The 14,537-nt window shown below is 38.8% G+C and overlaps 3 protein-coding genes and 1 long non-coding RNA gene across 5 annotated transcripts in view; 2 read left to right on the forward strand and 2 right to left on the reverse strand.

Moving 5' to 3' along the window:
* Nucleotides 1–73: 73 nt before the first annotated feature.
* On the reverse strand, nucleotides 74–6,235 carry ndufb8 (NADH:ubiquinone oxidoreductase subunit B8). Its single transcript, XM_086303895.1, has 5 exons — nucleotides 6,103–6,235; nucleotides 5,735–5,861; nucleotides 5,464–5,563; nucleotides 1,221–1,376; nucleotides 74–239 (listed from the first exon to the last, which is right to left on the reverse strand). The coding sequence occupies exons 1-5, from the start codon at nucleotides 6,233–6,235 to the stop codon at nucleotides 147–149; spliced, it is 609 nt and encodes a 202-aa protein (XP_086160021.1). The 3' UTR covers nucleotides 74–146.
* A 633-nt stretch (nucleotides 6,236–6,868) lies between these two features.
* Nucleotides 6,869–8,523, reverse strand: gpx9 (glutathione peroxidase 9). Its single transcript, XM_086303896.1, has 5 exons — nucleotides 8,324–8,523; nucleotides 8,141–8,234; nucleotides 7,503–7,633; nucleotides 7,228–7,358; nucleotides 6,869–7,150 (listed from the first exon to the last, which is right to left on the reverse strand). The coding sequence occupies exons 1-5, from the start codon at nucleotides 8,453–8,455 to the stop codon at nucleotides 7,093–7,095; spliced, it is 546 nt and encodes a 181-aa protein (XP_086160022.1). The 5' UTR covers nucleotides 8,456–8,523; the 3' UTR covers nucleotides 6,869–7,092.
* A 1,154-nt stretch (nucleotides 8,524–9,677) lies between these two features.
* On the forward strand, nucleotides 9,678–12,272 carry fbxl15 (F-box and leucine-rich repeat protein 15). Of its 2 annotated transcripts, none has more exons than XM_086304783.1 (5): nucleotides 9,678–9,864; nucleotides 10,195–10,357; nucleotides 10,448–10,950; nucleotides 11,074–11,277; nucleotides 11,407–12,272. In XM_086304783.1, exons 1-4 carry the CDS (start codon nucleotides 9,839–9,841, stop codon nucleotides 11,261–11,263), a joined length of 882 nt encoding a protein of 293 aa, XP_086160909.1. In that variant the 5' UTR covers nucleotides 9,678–9,838; the 3' UTR covers nucleotides 11,264–11,277; nucleotides 11,407–12,272. The 2 variants fall into 2 exon arrangements, with proteins under 2 accessions (XP_086160909.1, XP_086160910.1); XM_086304784.1 differs by having other exon boundaries at nucleotides 9,686–9,864; nucleotides 10,198–10,357.
* Nucleotides 12,273–13,058: 786 nt separating this feature from the next.
* Nucleotides 13,059–14,537, forward strand: part of LOC147323503 (uncharacterized) — a 64,341-nt gene continuing 62,862 nt past the window's right edge. Inside the window, exon 1 of the long non-coding RNA XR_015130750.1 lies at nucleotides 13,059–13,246. This is a non-coding gene — a long non-coding RNA (uncharacterized LOC147323503). The remainder of the gene's footprint in view (nucleotides 13,247–14,537) is intronic.

Consider the following 14,537-nt stretch of genomic DNA (forward strand, 5'->3'; position numbering starts at 1 on the left):
TTAACAACTCAGCAAGAAGGCAAGTTAACATTCTTTACAGACATAAATAACAACAAATCACGCAAATACAAACTTTTAACTTTGAACATAAGTCTTTATTCTTGACAGAAATATATATACACACAAGTAGAATCACATTTTAGTGATTATAATTCATAATGTTTGACTTCTTCAGGCTGTTTTTCAGGATCTCCTCCTTTCTCCAAGTACAGGTCATTGAAGGGATATTGCTTCGGTGCCTGGAAAAAAACAAAAGACAATTACTTTAATGAAACCTTGTACACCAACAGTGTTACTGTACAGAAAAGGTGATTCTAACTTTAACATACACTGTTATATAATTACTGAAAATAAAATATTTAGTAAATATAATTATGGAGATCATGTGTTTTGCCACGTTTAGTATCTTCCTCTGTATCAACAATCATCAAATTGGCCACTAGACTGCAAAAGAATCTAGTGTTAATAAGAAATCTTTATTAACTAGGGTTAGTTTAGGGGTATTGCCTTGATCCATGCTCAACCATCCAGATAAGACTGAGATCAAACTGAAGAAGTCGCTTGGATAAGTGATGCAATGTTTTTCTTACTGATAACAGAACGTCTAGATCAGGGGTGTCAAACTCAAATACACAGTGGGCAACAATTCAAAACTGGAACAAAGTCGCGGGCTAACGTTAGTATTTTTTGAAATATATTTATTCCTCCAGATATAAGAATGAATCTTTTCTTATGTGCTCAAACACGTTTTGCTGAAAAACTGAATATGGAACAAGCAAAGCTTAATACTAAACAATATATATATTAGCTGTATAATACCAGTAGGCCAGCTCTAATAGTAATTTGGTATGGCTTCGCGGATCAAATGTAATTAGGCTGTGGGCCAAATTTGGCCTGCGGGCCAGAGTTTGACACCTATGGTCTAGATGAACAGAAATAGCTTTCTGGGGGTTTAGAGGGGTCCATCCTTCTAACTCTGTATCTGGCTCTGACACCATGTCAATGTCAGAGACATTTAGATTTTTTTTAAAAAAAGAAGAAGAAGAATAAAAAAGAAGGAAACCATAAAGAGTAAGTAATAGTGACTAAACTAAACTATAAAATTGAAAGAATGATGATCCAGCCATTTTTAAGCTGCTGAAAATTGTAACAGTGAGGGAAAAAAAACACCAACAAAAAAACAAAGAAAACCGAATTCTTGCATTAAGGTGTGTACTTACAACAGGTTGGTATGCTGGAAATTTCTCTCCAACATAAAACATAAACAGCATGAACCCAATGAAACCAAACAGTTGCTTGCACATTGTGGACCATGGCACAGGGCTGGGAGATGTATCCACACGGTTCCTGATGTACATATCAAAATCCCAGTGCATCTAAGAGGTAGAACAATCACAGATTAACTCTCAAACGCAATCTTAAATTGCTTATTTTATAATTTTAGTCAATTTGTGACAGCTCAGAAAACTGCATTCTGCAAAGAGAGCTGGGTCTCAGCCAGGCTAAACTGAACACAGTTCCTTGTTAATGGTGCTGACCTCATTTTAGTTGCATTTTAGCCTGGGCCCTATCACAAGAAACGGGTTTCACTAAAACAGAGGGTTTTTAAAAAAACAAACAAAAAACAAACACAGAAATCTGTGCAAATCTAGGTTTTCTGTTCCTGAAAGAGAGTTAACTTAAACTCTGATTCAATTACCATGGTAACATACTCTTTAAACCTATCCTGCTCACTCGCAGATTTTCCTCCTGCTGTACCTGAATCAGCTGAATGACACTTGGTTTCATTTCATCATTGAAATGTGTTTAAGACTACATGCATTTGACTGACTTTTTAAAATGCAGGCTTCAGACATTCTGTGTTAAATGGTAAACAAACTGGTTCTTATATAGTGCTTTTCTTCTTTAGCTGAGCACTCAAAGTGCTTATACAGCATGCCTCATTCACCCATTTACATGAGCAGCTTTTTCTATGCTCAATTGCTTTCTAGGTTAGTATTTTGCCCAAGGATATCTGGCAAGCAGACTGGAGCAGCCAGAGATCTAACCACCTTCTAATTAGTAGATGACCTGCTCTACCTCCTGAGCTACAGTCAACCGTGAACATTGTGAAATGTGTTGACAGGTTCAGTTATTAAATGATATCAAACAATATTTTTTAAATGTCTGGCTGAAATTCAGAGTCTGAACCTTAACACATTTTCTACTTAAAATCCTCTCAATCACTCTAAGTGGGTTTATCCAGGTAGAAGTGACTCTGAATCCAAGTGCATTTGTATGGCTGGACAGTAGGGCTGGGCGATATGGCCTAAAATCCATATCACGGTATAATTTGAAGCATGTACGGTAACGATATATATCGCGATATATTCTTTTCTTCTGTATAACGTATTTTACACACTATAAGGCACACTTAAAATCCTTTCATTTTCTCAAAAATCAACAGTGTGCCTTATGTATGAATTCTGGCTGTGCTTACTGACCTCGAACCAATTTTATGTAGTACACGGCGCACAGAAATCTGTCAAAAAATGTTTTAGTACGACTTTGGTAAGCTATGAAGGCGCACTGCTTGATGGATTGCCGGAGCATTACGGTTGCCGTAGTCAGGAGCCACACGCAGTGTTGCCAACTCCTCAGTAAGGAAAATTGCTATTGGCTGTCCTAAAAGTCACTAAATGACATCATTGCCTAATTTGCATAATAGGTCATACTAATGTAATTGTAACCTACGTTGGTGGAGAGAGAAATAACATTGTGGACGAGACATAAAGTGAGTAAAAAATGTCCTAAATGCATTTAGAATTTATTTAGAACTACAAATTAAATTTCTTTTAGGAATTATTGTTTTTTAATGTCACAATTCCACCCATACAGGATTAGGCCTGTATAGCTCTATAAAATCTTAGATATTTCTCATAAAATGTTTGCGTTTACTGATAAAACGTAACATTCTTTATGGACTCGTAAGGTTGCCCTCCATATTTTGAGTTGAATGTAAAACAGCTAGCATTACTTATAAACTATAAATCAGTAAATGTCTGCTATGGGCATAAGAGAGTTATCATTTATCAGTGAAGGCTGCTATTAGATTAGACCATAAATGGTGGAACTGGGGAACATTAAAGCAGATATGCTCTTTATTTACTTGTTGCCCAGGTGAATCCTGATATCTGGGGCCTGTTCTTCGTACGTCGCTCACTACATCCAAGATCACATGACACATCCAAGACCAAACCATCGCGCTAACCGTGAGCTCGCTAATCCGGTTCCCCGAACACACCTGCTGTTGACGATTAGTACAGCTGGACGCAGTAATGTGACATCACTGGGTGTCGTAAAAGGGGCTACGCATCGATAGTAGAAACATTGATCGGCAACCCGCTGATTGGTCAGCGAAAATGTCGAAGGGGCGTGCTCGGTATTTTCCGGCAGCAGAGCAAGAACTCATGAGTGCGGGATTTCAGGAGTTTCAGAGTTTAATTAAAACGCAAGAGAACACTGCAAAGGCTGCAAAAGCAAGGAGAGAGGGCTGGCAGAAAGTTGCTGACAAATTAAACTCGTAGGTAATTTAATAATAATAATAATAATGGATTCGGTTTATATAGCGCTTTCCAAGGCACCCAAAGCGCTGTACGATACCACTATTCATTCACTCCCACATTCACACACTGGTGGAGGCAGCTACGGTTGTAGCCAGGCTGCCATATCACGCCATCGGCCCCTCTGGCCAACACCAGTAGGCGGTAGGGTAGATCTATCATATGACACTATATTGTCCAATATCATATGGCATTATATTATATTATAATATGTTATATTATATCCCCTTTCACATTAGAGCCACAACAGGACCCACAAGAACATGGGAACAAGTAAAAGTGGAATACAGGAGTATTCTACAGAATGGTAATATTTATCTCTTAGATTGCTTTTCGTCTCTTGGCAAGGTAATACTGGCCTGTAATACTCTGTTAGTTTGTTCATCACAGCAACCAAGAAAAGGGCAGAGGAAAAAAAGACAGGTGGTGGTCCTGCACCCCCTCGTCAACAAGTTGGTTAAGTAAATAATATCCTCACGGGAATATCGATATCTCTCAATGAGCACACTGTCGCGCTGAGCTAAAGGATCCTGTCTATCCCGCAATATACGCTGAATTCTGAGGACTCTCCTTATCAATCTTGCACCTTCCGCAATGGGTTGGTCGCGTATACGGACAGGACATGGCTGCGACAGACTTCCCAAATCCACCTTCGCTTTTATAGCCGTGGTCTCTCATCTTGATTACACGAAGTAATTTACTATTACTACTCTAAAATATGAATTACATCTGTAATAATCAAATACATGAAATAGAATGATTAATAGTACATTTCCCTTTTTTTAGGAAATGACCTGTATGTATCTGTGTGACATCAATAAAAGGATCAGGTGCTGCATTATCTTTAGTTACATTGATAATATTTATTTATGGTGAAACAGTGGTGGAATATCGCTGTTGCTTTCGTATAAATGAAGCGGACATACCTGCGTGGCCGCGATCTAATCCTGTTTACATAAAGTAAACCTGCTCCCGAGCAGGTTTACGCTTACGGCTCTGTTGCTATGACAGCAAGTCCCGGATGAGCTTCGGGGAACCGAACGATCCAGGATCACGCGAAATCGTCAACAATCTAATCCAGCTAACTTACTTAGCGAGGTACGAAGAACAGGCCCCAGAGCTACACCGATGATGTCTTTCTTTCTTTGTCTACTCATACACGTGCTAAACTCAGAATTAGTTGACTGAACTAAGTCTGATCAGCTGTTCTGGAACTGACAACCCAGACCTGTCAATCTCAGAGTTAATCACCAGAGACTAGACTAGACTAGAGTTTGTTTAACCTGCTTCCTGGAATAAGGCCTATGGTGGGCATAAACTAAGACTTTTAGACATAATGAGAGAGACACCCACATCTATTACCTCACTCAATTATATTTCATGTTAGTATTAACAAAAAAAAAATATCTGAACTCATGCTAGAAAATATTAGTGTGATTGCAGCCTAAATATCTGAAAGACATATTCTATATGGACAAGTTTGTTAAATCTTACATTTAATGGATATATAGTTTTAATTTTAAAAACAATACAATTCAGTAATGACAACATCATAAATAAAAGACAGGGTTTTTTCTGTTTTGAAATGTGTTTTGGGGGCTTGACTACACATGCAAGCACTATTGGTGCATAAATACCTAAAGCAACATACTTGTGTCCATTTGATAAACAAAAACGTAATAGGAAAACCTGTAAAAAGGTTCCACTCAGACAACCTAGACACAATTATTCAGGTAAAACTGCATAATTACTACTGCAATGCATTTCAAATAATCAACTGCTGTATGAACCATCATCATTATACTCATGATTTATTCAGAAAAAGGACAACAATAGCTTTTAATGTCAGTCGGTATCTTACCGGCTCTCCCCAGTTTCTCCTCAGGTCAGGGTGGTCCCATTGGTACCAGGGGTCTCTCTCTTGCTGAGATCTTTCTGGCAGTTTTGGATAATCACCAAAGCTACAAAAACACAGTAATTGCTCATTATTTTCTTTGAAATCTTACAGTTTGTTTGTGACTTAATGTTATAAGAATGAATGGACTGGACAGTCATTTTCGCCGTCTACATTAGCAGTACCGGCAAAAGCAGTTACAACAACAATCATGAGACTTGTTAAAATTAAAGCTCACCCCTCTCCATTGTCGGGATATGGTTCATAGTCCTCAACCCTCATGTTGTACTTCTTTGCAGCTGCAGCTCTTTCCTCCGGGGTCTTCGGATATGGCCCAGGCAGGCTATCCTTTGACAAGCCGGAGGCTGAAAGAGCAATAAATGCATACGTGAAATCGCGGCAGTCAAAGCTCGCAGGCTCAAAAAAGGAAATATGAGAATTTTATTTTGTCTGCCTGCACCCTCATAGAAGAGCAGCCGCCAAGCTAGCCTAAGCCAACCTTAGCATGTCAAGGTTACGTCCATAGGAGGCTAAAAACGTTAAACCCTGATATACACCTCCAGAGAAATTCATTGTACAGTACTACCAGACTAAGACACAACTAACCTGCTCTACATCCCGACAAAAGGGCTGAAATACCAGACCCCTTTCCCTTAGACAGAGCCTGGGCCCACCGTCGGAAACCAACACCAGCCATGTTTACTGGCTGCTGCTGTTCGACATACTCTGAAGTGCGCATGCGCAAGATTTCAAGTACGGTTCGGCAGAAGGAAAAATTCCGTACTCACAATTTGTAAATAAAGGTAAATAACCGTGCACTCCCAGTGCACTTGAAAAGTAACACACTAATACCACTGATGCAAAGTGCTTCAGCACATATATTAAAACATTATATTTATACACAGTTTTAAGTATTTTGATTTTATGTTAGTTCATTATTCTACACCAATGATAAAGAATATTGTTTTCTCTGGTCATTACCAGATTAAAACTGTTTTATACATAAAAACATATATGAAGATTTAATACAATTTAAAACGTACTAAGCTAGATTCAAACTATTTGTTTTTAGACCTCACAAAACCGGTGTTTTTGAGTATTAGAAGTTCCATCAAATAAAAAAGTGGGGGAGTCATAACAACAAAGAACAAAACTCCATCCATTCATCCATTTCCATTTTCCAGCAGTCATAGGGTGAAAAGCGGGTACCACCTGGACAAGTTGCTTATCTATCGCAGTTTTAATAAATTCTATACAGTGATTCATCTGTATTGACAGTCTAGTAATGTAATATATGTTAAATGTAGAAATAATACTGAAATTCTATTGGCAAACTAAAGTAACAATAACCATGTGCATATTTTTCATATAGTGTTTTATTTACATCTGTTTTTTTAATAGCAGACACCATCACATTAAAGAATAACGTGGCAGTGACATGAAAACGCATTAAGTGGCAGAAGGGAACTTGTTCTCAAAGTGAATGCACTGAAGCTCCAAGACACGTTCCTCTTCCCATCAGATCCAGCTCAGGTGCACTTGTGCATTTACTGGGGGATCGTCACTCTGCCACCAGCGACATATTGAAAAAATCCATCAGAGAAGTTCTGCTATGTCTTTTTCCACTTGCACAATGGGACAGTGAAGTTCATACCTGTAGCAAAGGGAAAATGCTGAACTTAGTAAAATTGAAATCACATGAAGGGTTTAACTCATGGTCTATGGCTTTACCTTTTGAAGGGCATGCCATTTGCAGTTATGAGAAACTTCTCAAAATTCCAGCGAATGTCATTGACTTTGATCGGAGACCAGTAGAATTTCTTTATGTCTCCAATAACAGGGTTGACAAATGGCAAAGATTCCTGTGGTGAAACAGGGAATGACATGGTATCTGAGTTTTTCAGGGTTAAGCACCTGCAGCGCTGATAGGAAAAAAATAAACTATATGGGTAATAAATCCATTCAGTGAACTTAGAACTTCCAGCCTCCAATAAAACTCAATGTACCTTCAGAAAGGTGAAAAGAGGATCTTCGTTTAAACCATTCACTTCAACCTTGCTGAAGACGGGAAACTTTGGCACAAAGCCCCCACCAGGTCTGACATACTTCAAAATATTGAGCATTTCATGATTCACCTCTGCACAGACAAGCGTAAAAAAAGTTAATACTTCTGTTTTTTGCACGTGTGTATTCAAAACCTTGTCTTTAAAATAACTTGTTAATTAAAGTATCCACAGTGCATCTAATAGAGCTTGTATATGGTGGAAAGAGTTTTTAGATTCCTTAAGTACAAATAGATTAATGTATTATAAGCAGACTTTTAACTTCTATATCGTTACAATGATGGATAATAGTAGTAGTATAGTTGCTCATTGCTTCAAGTTAATATGGCCGTTGTTTTAAATAAAACTTTTACAAAGTTTTTTTATTCTATTGTGTGCTCTGTATCATATGAAAGACAGGGAATGTCCTTAATATGGTCATTTCAAGAACAAGCTCTGCAGAGTCTCATGCTGTTCAAACCTTCTGTTTGCGAGGGGCAATCAATCAGAAATTAAAGATAAAAAAAAGTCTGGTTTGTTTTGAAGTGTGGCATGCAAAGCTCCCATAACAAAACAATACAGGTCCTTATTATCCACCTTACCAGGTGATTGGAGACCAAACTGGTTGCAGGGGAATCCTAAGACAGTGAAATTGAGGTGGCCAAACATTTCCATGAGTGCATTCAGTCGGTGGTACTGGGAGAACAAGGCATAAAATCATTCGCCTTCAATATAACGAGTTAATGTGGTCTGACAGTAATCAGTCAACTCTTGCAGAATATTACCTCCTCTATTGTTGACCCTCAGAATGTTGCAACGTTGACGATGAGAAGCACTTTACCTCTGTAGCTACTGAGTGGAACCGGCTGTCCATCCAGGGTCTCAGAAGAGAAATCATAGACTGATTTATTTGCCATGCTTGTTCTTTAGCTTGTCTATGTGACTGCAGTCGGTCAAGAGTGAGTATTCACTCAACTAGCCTGTTGGCTCGTCTCATCCACTGAAACACAACTCATGGGTCAGCAATTGTTCAGCATGACTGACTTCATTGTTCTTCTGGCCAGAGGTGAGCAGGCAACATGGTTAATTGTTCAACACTTGTATACCAAACATGTGGTTGTAACAAGTAATAGGCAGCCAACTGCAACCAGGAAAGTACATATTAAACATAAATATGGATCTTTGCTTTTAGCAGTAATTATCTGAAAATCTTTGCTTAAAAACAGTATGCATATGATATTTCAAACTACAACAAAGCTAATAAAGTAAGCCCCTGTGGGCTAACAAAACAATTTTTGATTATTGTATGATATGGTAACAGGGTTAAAATTAACAGGGGTGCGCAAGTTCTCATGGCTGAATTGATCTATTACTTTTATTTGTACTTTTTCAACAACTTTTTCAACAACTAGTTCTACATTCTGTGCCAGGACAGGTTTTAGATATAGTTTTTTGTGCATGGATTTGTTTCAAATTCAAATTTGTATAGAGTTGTACAATTACAAGATGGAAGTTATTTCTTTTGTGTTTGAAGTGAGTACATTATTTTTCTTTTGTTGATAATCTCTTCATAAATGTTACTTTGTAACTTACTTCGAGGTACTGTATTAAACTGGGGAAAAAATCAATATAATATTTTTAAGAAATGCGCATGAAATGAGCTAAATATTTGATTGTAAGAAGATCCAGAGATCTTGAAAAATCAATAACAAGTTTTCATTTATTACAGTTATGGCAAATCAATCTATAAATTGTTTTGAATATTACCATTGACGTCAACCCGGAAAATTACAACTGCTGAGTTCAAGTTCTCCCTGTAAACCACAAAGCCACGACTATATCAAAGCTAAGATGTTAATTCTCGGGCATTCTAGTGCAGCACACTGTAAATACGTTTAAAAAATACAGTCTCTGATAGGATGGTGTTTTAGTTGTTACTTTAGTTAACAACACAGCGCAACCGTGCAGAACTGGGTCTCTTTAGATTCATTAAACGAATGAATTAAAAATCAAATACAAATTCATAGAAAAGCAATAGCTCTAAGTTGCTATAAGAGTTTGAATGTTTCCCCCGTAAGTTACTACTTCCTTCTTTGACGTGTAAATTTACATCACTCGGCGACACTTGGTGAGCCTCTTGTTATTTTGATCTATATCCTTCTGACTGTCCGTTAATGCACCATCAGGCTTAGGTTACACCTTGATTGCTTTAGAAGATGCTAAAGGAAACTATTTTATTTTGTCATCCATGGGAAGAATGATATGTTCGTGGAAACGTACTGTAACATAACGGGTTCATAATGGATGAAGAAGCTAAGATGCGAACGTAAGTGCTTTTCAGAGGAGATTTCTTTTGCGTATAAAACGGTCTGGATTCGTGGCCCCGGCATGCTAGCTTCGCGGCTAACAGCGATAGCTTCCAAGTCGCTGAAATGTAGATGGCTGCTCCCATTTATTGATTGCTGCTAACTTTCTATAAACTACCCATCTCCTTGACAAAGCTGCCATATCGTTATCTATTGCTAATGTTAATTGCTGTTCTGTCTCCCTGTCAAAGCGCTTGCTGAAATGTAACGGTGTTTATAATTCCGTTAAACTGCTTTGCATCAGCACGCCGAAGTATCAAAGTTCATCTGTAACAAGGTTTGCTCCTCAGCAGATGCCATCTTTTGGACTTGCCCTGGGAGGATGTACTTGTTCCACATATTTTGTGCTATTTACCGCTGCAACACCTTGTCAGCCTCCAGAGGGTGAGCAAGCAGTTCCACAACCTCATTAAGGTGTACCTATCCAACTGCAGGACCTTTCATCTGTCCCCGGTAAGTGCTGATAAGAAATGACGTGATTTCCAGCTGCATTACATGCTCATAAAGGAGGCTGCCCTCTTTCTTCTTATGTCATATTTACAGACCTCACCATGCATTCCCAGGGAAGCATTTTGCTCCATGTTAAAAGACAATAAAGTTCTGCAGAACTTGTCACTACAGAATTGTTCAGACTGGGTGTCCGATAAGGAACTGCTGCCAGTTATTGGCCAGAACCAACATCTGCAAAGGGTGGACATGAGCGGGTGTGCATGTCTCACCCGCCACTCCCTGGTGGCTGTGTCCTTGAGCTGCATGCACCTGCAACACCTTGGCCTGGCACACTGCGAATGGGTGGACAGCCTGTCCCTGCGCAGCCTGGCTGACCACTGCGGGGGGCTGCAGTCGATCGACCTCACCGCCTGTCGCCAGCTGAAGGACGATGCCATCTGCTACCTGGCCAAGAAGTGTTCAAATTTGAGGTCTCTATCGCTGGCAGTCAATGCCAACATCACCGATGAGTCAGTGGAGGAGGTGGCCAAGAACTGCAGGGGTCTGGAGCAGCTGGACCTGACAGGTTGCCTGCGGGTCAGGAACCAGTCCATCAGGTATGCGATATCTTATTTTAAAGAGTAGTCTAACTGACTTTGAGCTGTTCCTTCCCACGCTTTGTTATCAACTAGCTCACTTGTTCACCCTTCCATAAAATCTTCTGCATGCTGTGCTCACAGGACTCTTGCAGAGTATTGCCCAAAGCTGCAGTCGCTGAAGGTGAATCACTGCCACAATGTGACAGAGTCTAGCCTCGATCCTTTACGGAAGCGCAATGTAGTGATTGATGTTGAGCCGCCCTTACAGAGGGCACTTGTACTTCTGCAGGATGTGCTAGGATTTGCACCATTCATCAATCTCCAGATATAACAAGTTGATAGAAGGTAGATACAATCGGCCTTATATACACAATTATATATATATATATACCTTCCAATCATCTTTATATAACTTATATAAATATAATAACAACAGATAAGACTGACTGATTTCAACCTGTTATTGTGTTACAGGTGTCTTCATATCTCACTTTCATCTGCATCACATGGGCATGTGTTGCTCTGAGAAAGTTAAAGAACACACGAATGTGTTGCACTCAAGCTTTTGTGGAATGTGATTAATGATACATGTTTAAGAAGGACTTGAAAATATCATCAGTAAAGTAAGCCATGTACTTTTAAGAACTGCTGCCTCGTGTACAAAAGAAACCACTGCACTATTACTTAATCATTTGGTGTGATGGGTATAATGTATAAACAAGGTACAGTGGAATTTTTCTTTTTTTTACCAACCTGTCACCTTATGTTTCATTTGGAAACATTAAAAAAAAAAGTTTGAGTTCAATTAAACATCTCATTTTGCATGTGTGTGCCAGCTTAAAGGTTCATTTCAACCAAATCGCACAAAAAGCATACTCGCACTTACCACTTAATTGTGTAAATATTTGTTTTGTTTATTCCGATTTTATTATCTCCACTTCTGCGTCTTCTGCTGCCACCAACAAACAAGGAAAGTGGATGCAGTTTTTGTTTCCGGTGCTTACTTAACGTCTTCCAGAAATGATCCTGGCTCCTCAGGATCATCTGTAAAATCTCACTGTTGTCAACAATTTCCCAGTGAAAGCTGAGATGAATTGCATGGTTACATGTACAGTGTAATGAGTAGAATTTTTTTTTTTTCTGTGATGTGGGTGAAGTTCCCCTTTAATTCATAATATTAATAAATACATAGCTTTTGAATAAGTATAAGAATTTATTATGACTATTTCCCATTAAATCCCTTAAATGGCTTTTGTAAAAATGACCTGTTGACATGTTGTTGGCCTATGAATTATGGAAGTACTATTAAATTGTGAAATACTGCCAAAAATGACACTTGACTTTGCTGTGATGGAGTTGTCTGTTTACGCCCTTACCGCCTCCTATAAATTTGAAAATACCTGTTTGGTGCAAGTGCTTCTTTTTATGAAAAAAGAAAAGAAATCAGGATAGTACTAGGATAGTTTCGTTTTTTCCTTCTTTACATGTAGGGAAAAAGTGCTGCTTTCCTGCCACTGATGTGAATAATTTATAATTATATTAATTAAAGTGAGCTGAAACTATCTGAATTACATTTTGTGGGATCAGACGCTAAAATAACGAAAATATATCTTGTTTAAGATAAAGGGAAAATGCCCAGGCCCACATTTTATTTATGTATTTTTTTCAAATCAGTGTAGATGAGCTCATATATATGTTATTCCGTACTGTGAATGGCATCGCTACAAAATTTTATGACTGTAAAGTGGCTTGGCCTCTTCCCTTCACCGGCACAAGGTGGCAGCAGTGAGTCAGGATATTTGTCAGTTTAATCCTCTTTGCTTGACTTTTACACTACAGAACATGAAATGAGAGAAAAAGCGCATGGTGTTAAATTTCCCACTACAGCATCAATAGTACAGGAAAAACACCAGTTCTATCTTTTTCAAATTTAGCAGAAACTGTGTTTGACAGGTAAGTCTGTCTTAAACCGAAACAGGCTCTTTGACTCAGTGAATATAAAGTTAAGAATAAAGGCTTCATATTGTTGCTACTGCTACTTGTTAAAAATCCCCCTTACAGTTTCCTCTGGTGGTCCAATTGGCAGACTGTTGTATCTTGTATCTTGTCTCCGTGACAACACAACAGGTCTATTTTCCACTTGATGGCATGGTTTACCCCATCTGCTGTGTGCTGTCCACAAGCTGAATTTGCACCAAGAGAGTTGCTTTTGAAGGGCTTCAGGGATCGACCGGCATCCTTCTGTTGGCTGTGCTGATCATCATATTGTATCGCTGTCCCTCAGCGGAGGCTTCACTGTGTCATTAGTTATAAGGTAAATCTTGAAATTTCAATTCATGTTGCATATGGTGGTGTAAACATCCAGATTTAGGCAAACAGAGAGAGAATTTCTTTCAGCAAGATTTTGAGTTAAGACTACTTCTCCTGCAGAACAGATGAAGTATCCTGATATATGCAAATAGGACAAAATACCCACCTTCAGCCTTAACTTAGCCCAGCAGTTGCTTATGTTTGTTGCTGCTCAGCAGTCAGTGGGTTAAAAACATTTCAGACTACATTCATCATGTAGGACCTCAATTAGCATTGATCTGCAGGGGGGGAAAGAAACATTGCTGCGATATCATATACCGCGGAGCAATTTCAGTTCTAATGATTGAGTGTGTGGGGGGATTTTTCAAACATAGGCAGCCAAACATATTTTGTCTTCCTGTCAATAATCTGGCACTTGTCTAAATTATTGATCAATAGCAACTGATCATTTTATACCAAGGCACAGGAGTGAAGTTGGTTCATTCTGCTGCAGTTTTAGCCTTTGGCATTGGCTAATATATTGTACTTATTAATACAAAGAATAAATCCATCTTTAATCTCTGGCTGCTTTTAAAGTCCTTGCTGACATAGTAACTTACCTGTTACTAGAATACCTGAGTTTCATTTATATTTGCTGTGGCAGCTGATTAACTAACAAGGATTAAACAGAGGCCTTCCTCACAGCAGACATTATTAAATGCTATTGCAGAAAACATAGATGTACGGGTATTATTGATGGCTCAGTTCTCAGAATCTCTAGTTATGGTTTATTTCGTTTTGCAAAACAAAATCATGTCTAGATGGCCAGTGCCAGTTTAGATAGTTATTAAAAGTTTTAATAGCCACATAATAAAAAAATCTTGGGCCCAGGAGATAGATTCGAGTCTGTCAGACTGAGCACTGCAATCTTTTCACCCTGAATCTGATTCTAAATATTCAAATTGATCTCTAATATTGCCAGGGACTAACTAATTAAGCCAAATTTTGAAGTCACACCTGCTTTTGCATATTTGAAATGCACTTTCAGGCAATGGCGTGTCCAGCGGGGTGGCCTGGGGGGGCACAGGCCACCCCCCCAACCAGACTGGCCACCCCAGGTGCCACCCCAAAGGCAAAACAATAAAATTCAATCAAATATCAAATGTCCGATTATGTTTTCACGGTGAAGCTCAGATATCCGAGTGTAAGTGAATGCAGCATCCTTCTGCGCTATGTGCATCACGTTAGCAAAGGTAGGAGAGCCAAGCGCGAAAGATGGCACTGCAGGAAACAATTTTTCGGTGAAAGAAAATGAG

The sequence above is a fragment of the Aulonocara sp. 'chitande type north' Nkhata Bay genome, linkage group LG8, assembly GCF_057382095.1.
Source record: "Aulonocara sp. 'chitande type north' Nkhata Bay isolate Kocher_YH1m ecotype deep benthic linkage group LG8, A_spYH_male_GT1.1, whole genome shotgun sequence".
NCBI lineage: Eukaryota > Metazoa > Chordata > Actinopteri > Cichliformes > Cichlidae > Aulonocara > Aulonocara sp. 'chitande type north' Nkhata Bay.

Coding starts and splice junctions, on each gene's coding strand:
- fbxl15 (XM_086304783.1), top strand. CDS start 9,839: ATGGATGAAGAAGCTAAGATGCGAAC. Junction 9,865..10,194: donor GAAGAAGCTAAGATGCGAAC/GTAAGTGCTTTT, acceptor TTTGCTCCTCAG/CAGATGCCATCTTTTGGACT. Junction 10,951..11,073: donor GTCAGGAACCAGTCCATCAG/GTATGCGATATC, acceptor CTGTGCTCACAG/GACTCTTGCAGAGTATTGCC.
- ndufb8 (XM_086303895.1), bottom strand. CDS start 6,235: ATGCGCACTTCAGAGTATGTCGAACAGCAGCAGCCAGTAAACATGGCT. Junction 5,862..6,102: donor TTTGTCGGGATGTAGAGCAG/GTTAGTTGTGTC, acceptor TTGCTCTTTCAG/CCTCCGGCTTGTCAAAGGAT. Junction 1,377..5,463: donor GGAGAAACTGGGGAGAGCCG/GTAAGATACCGA, acceptor TCTACCTCTTAG/ATGCACTGGGATTTTGATAT.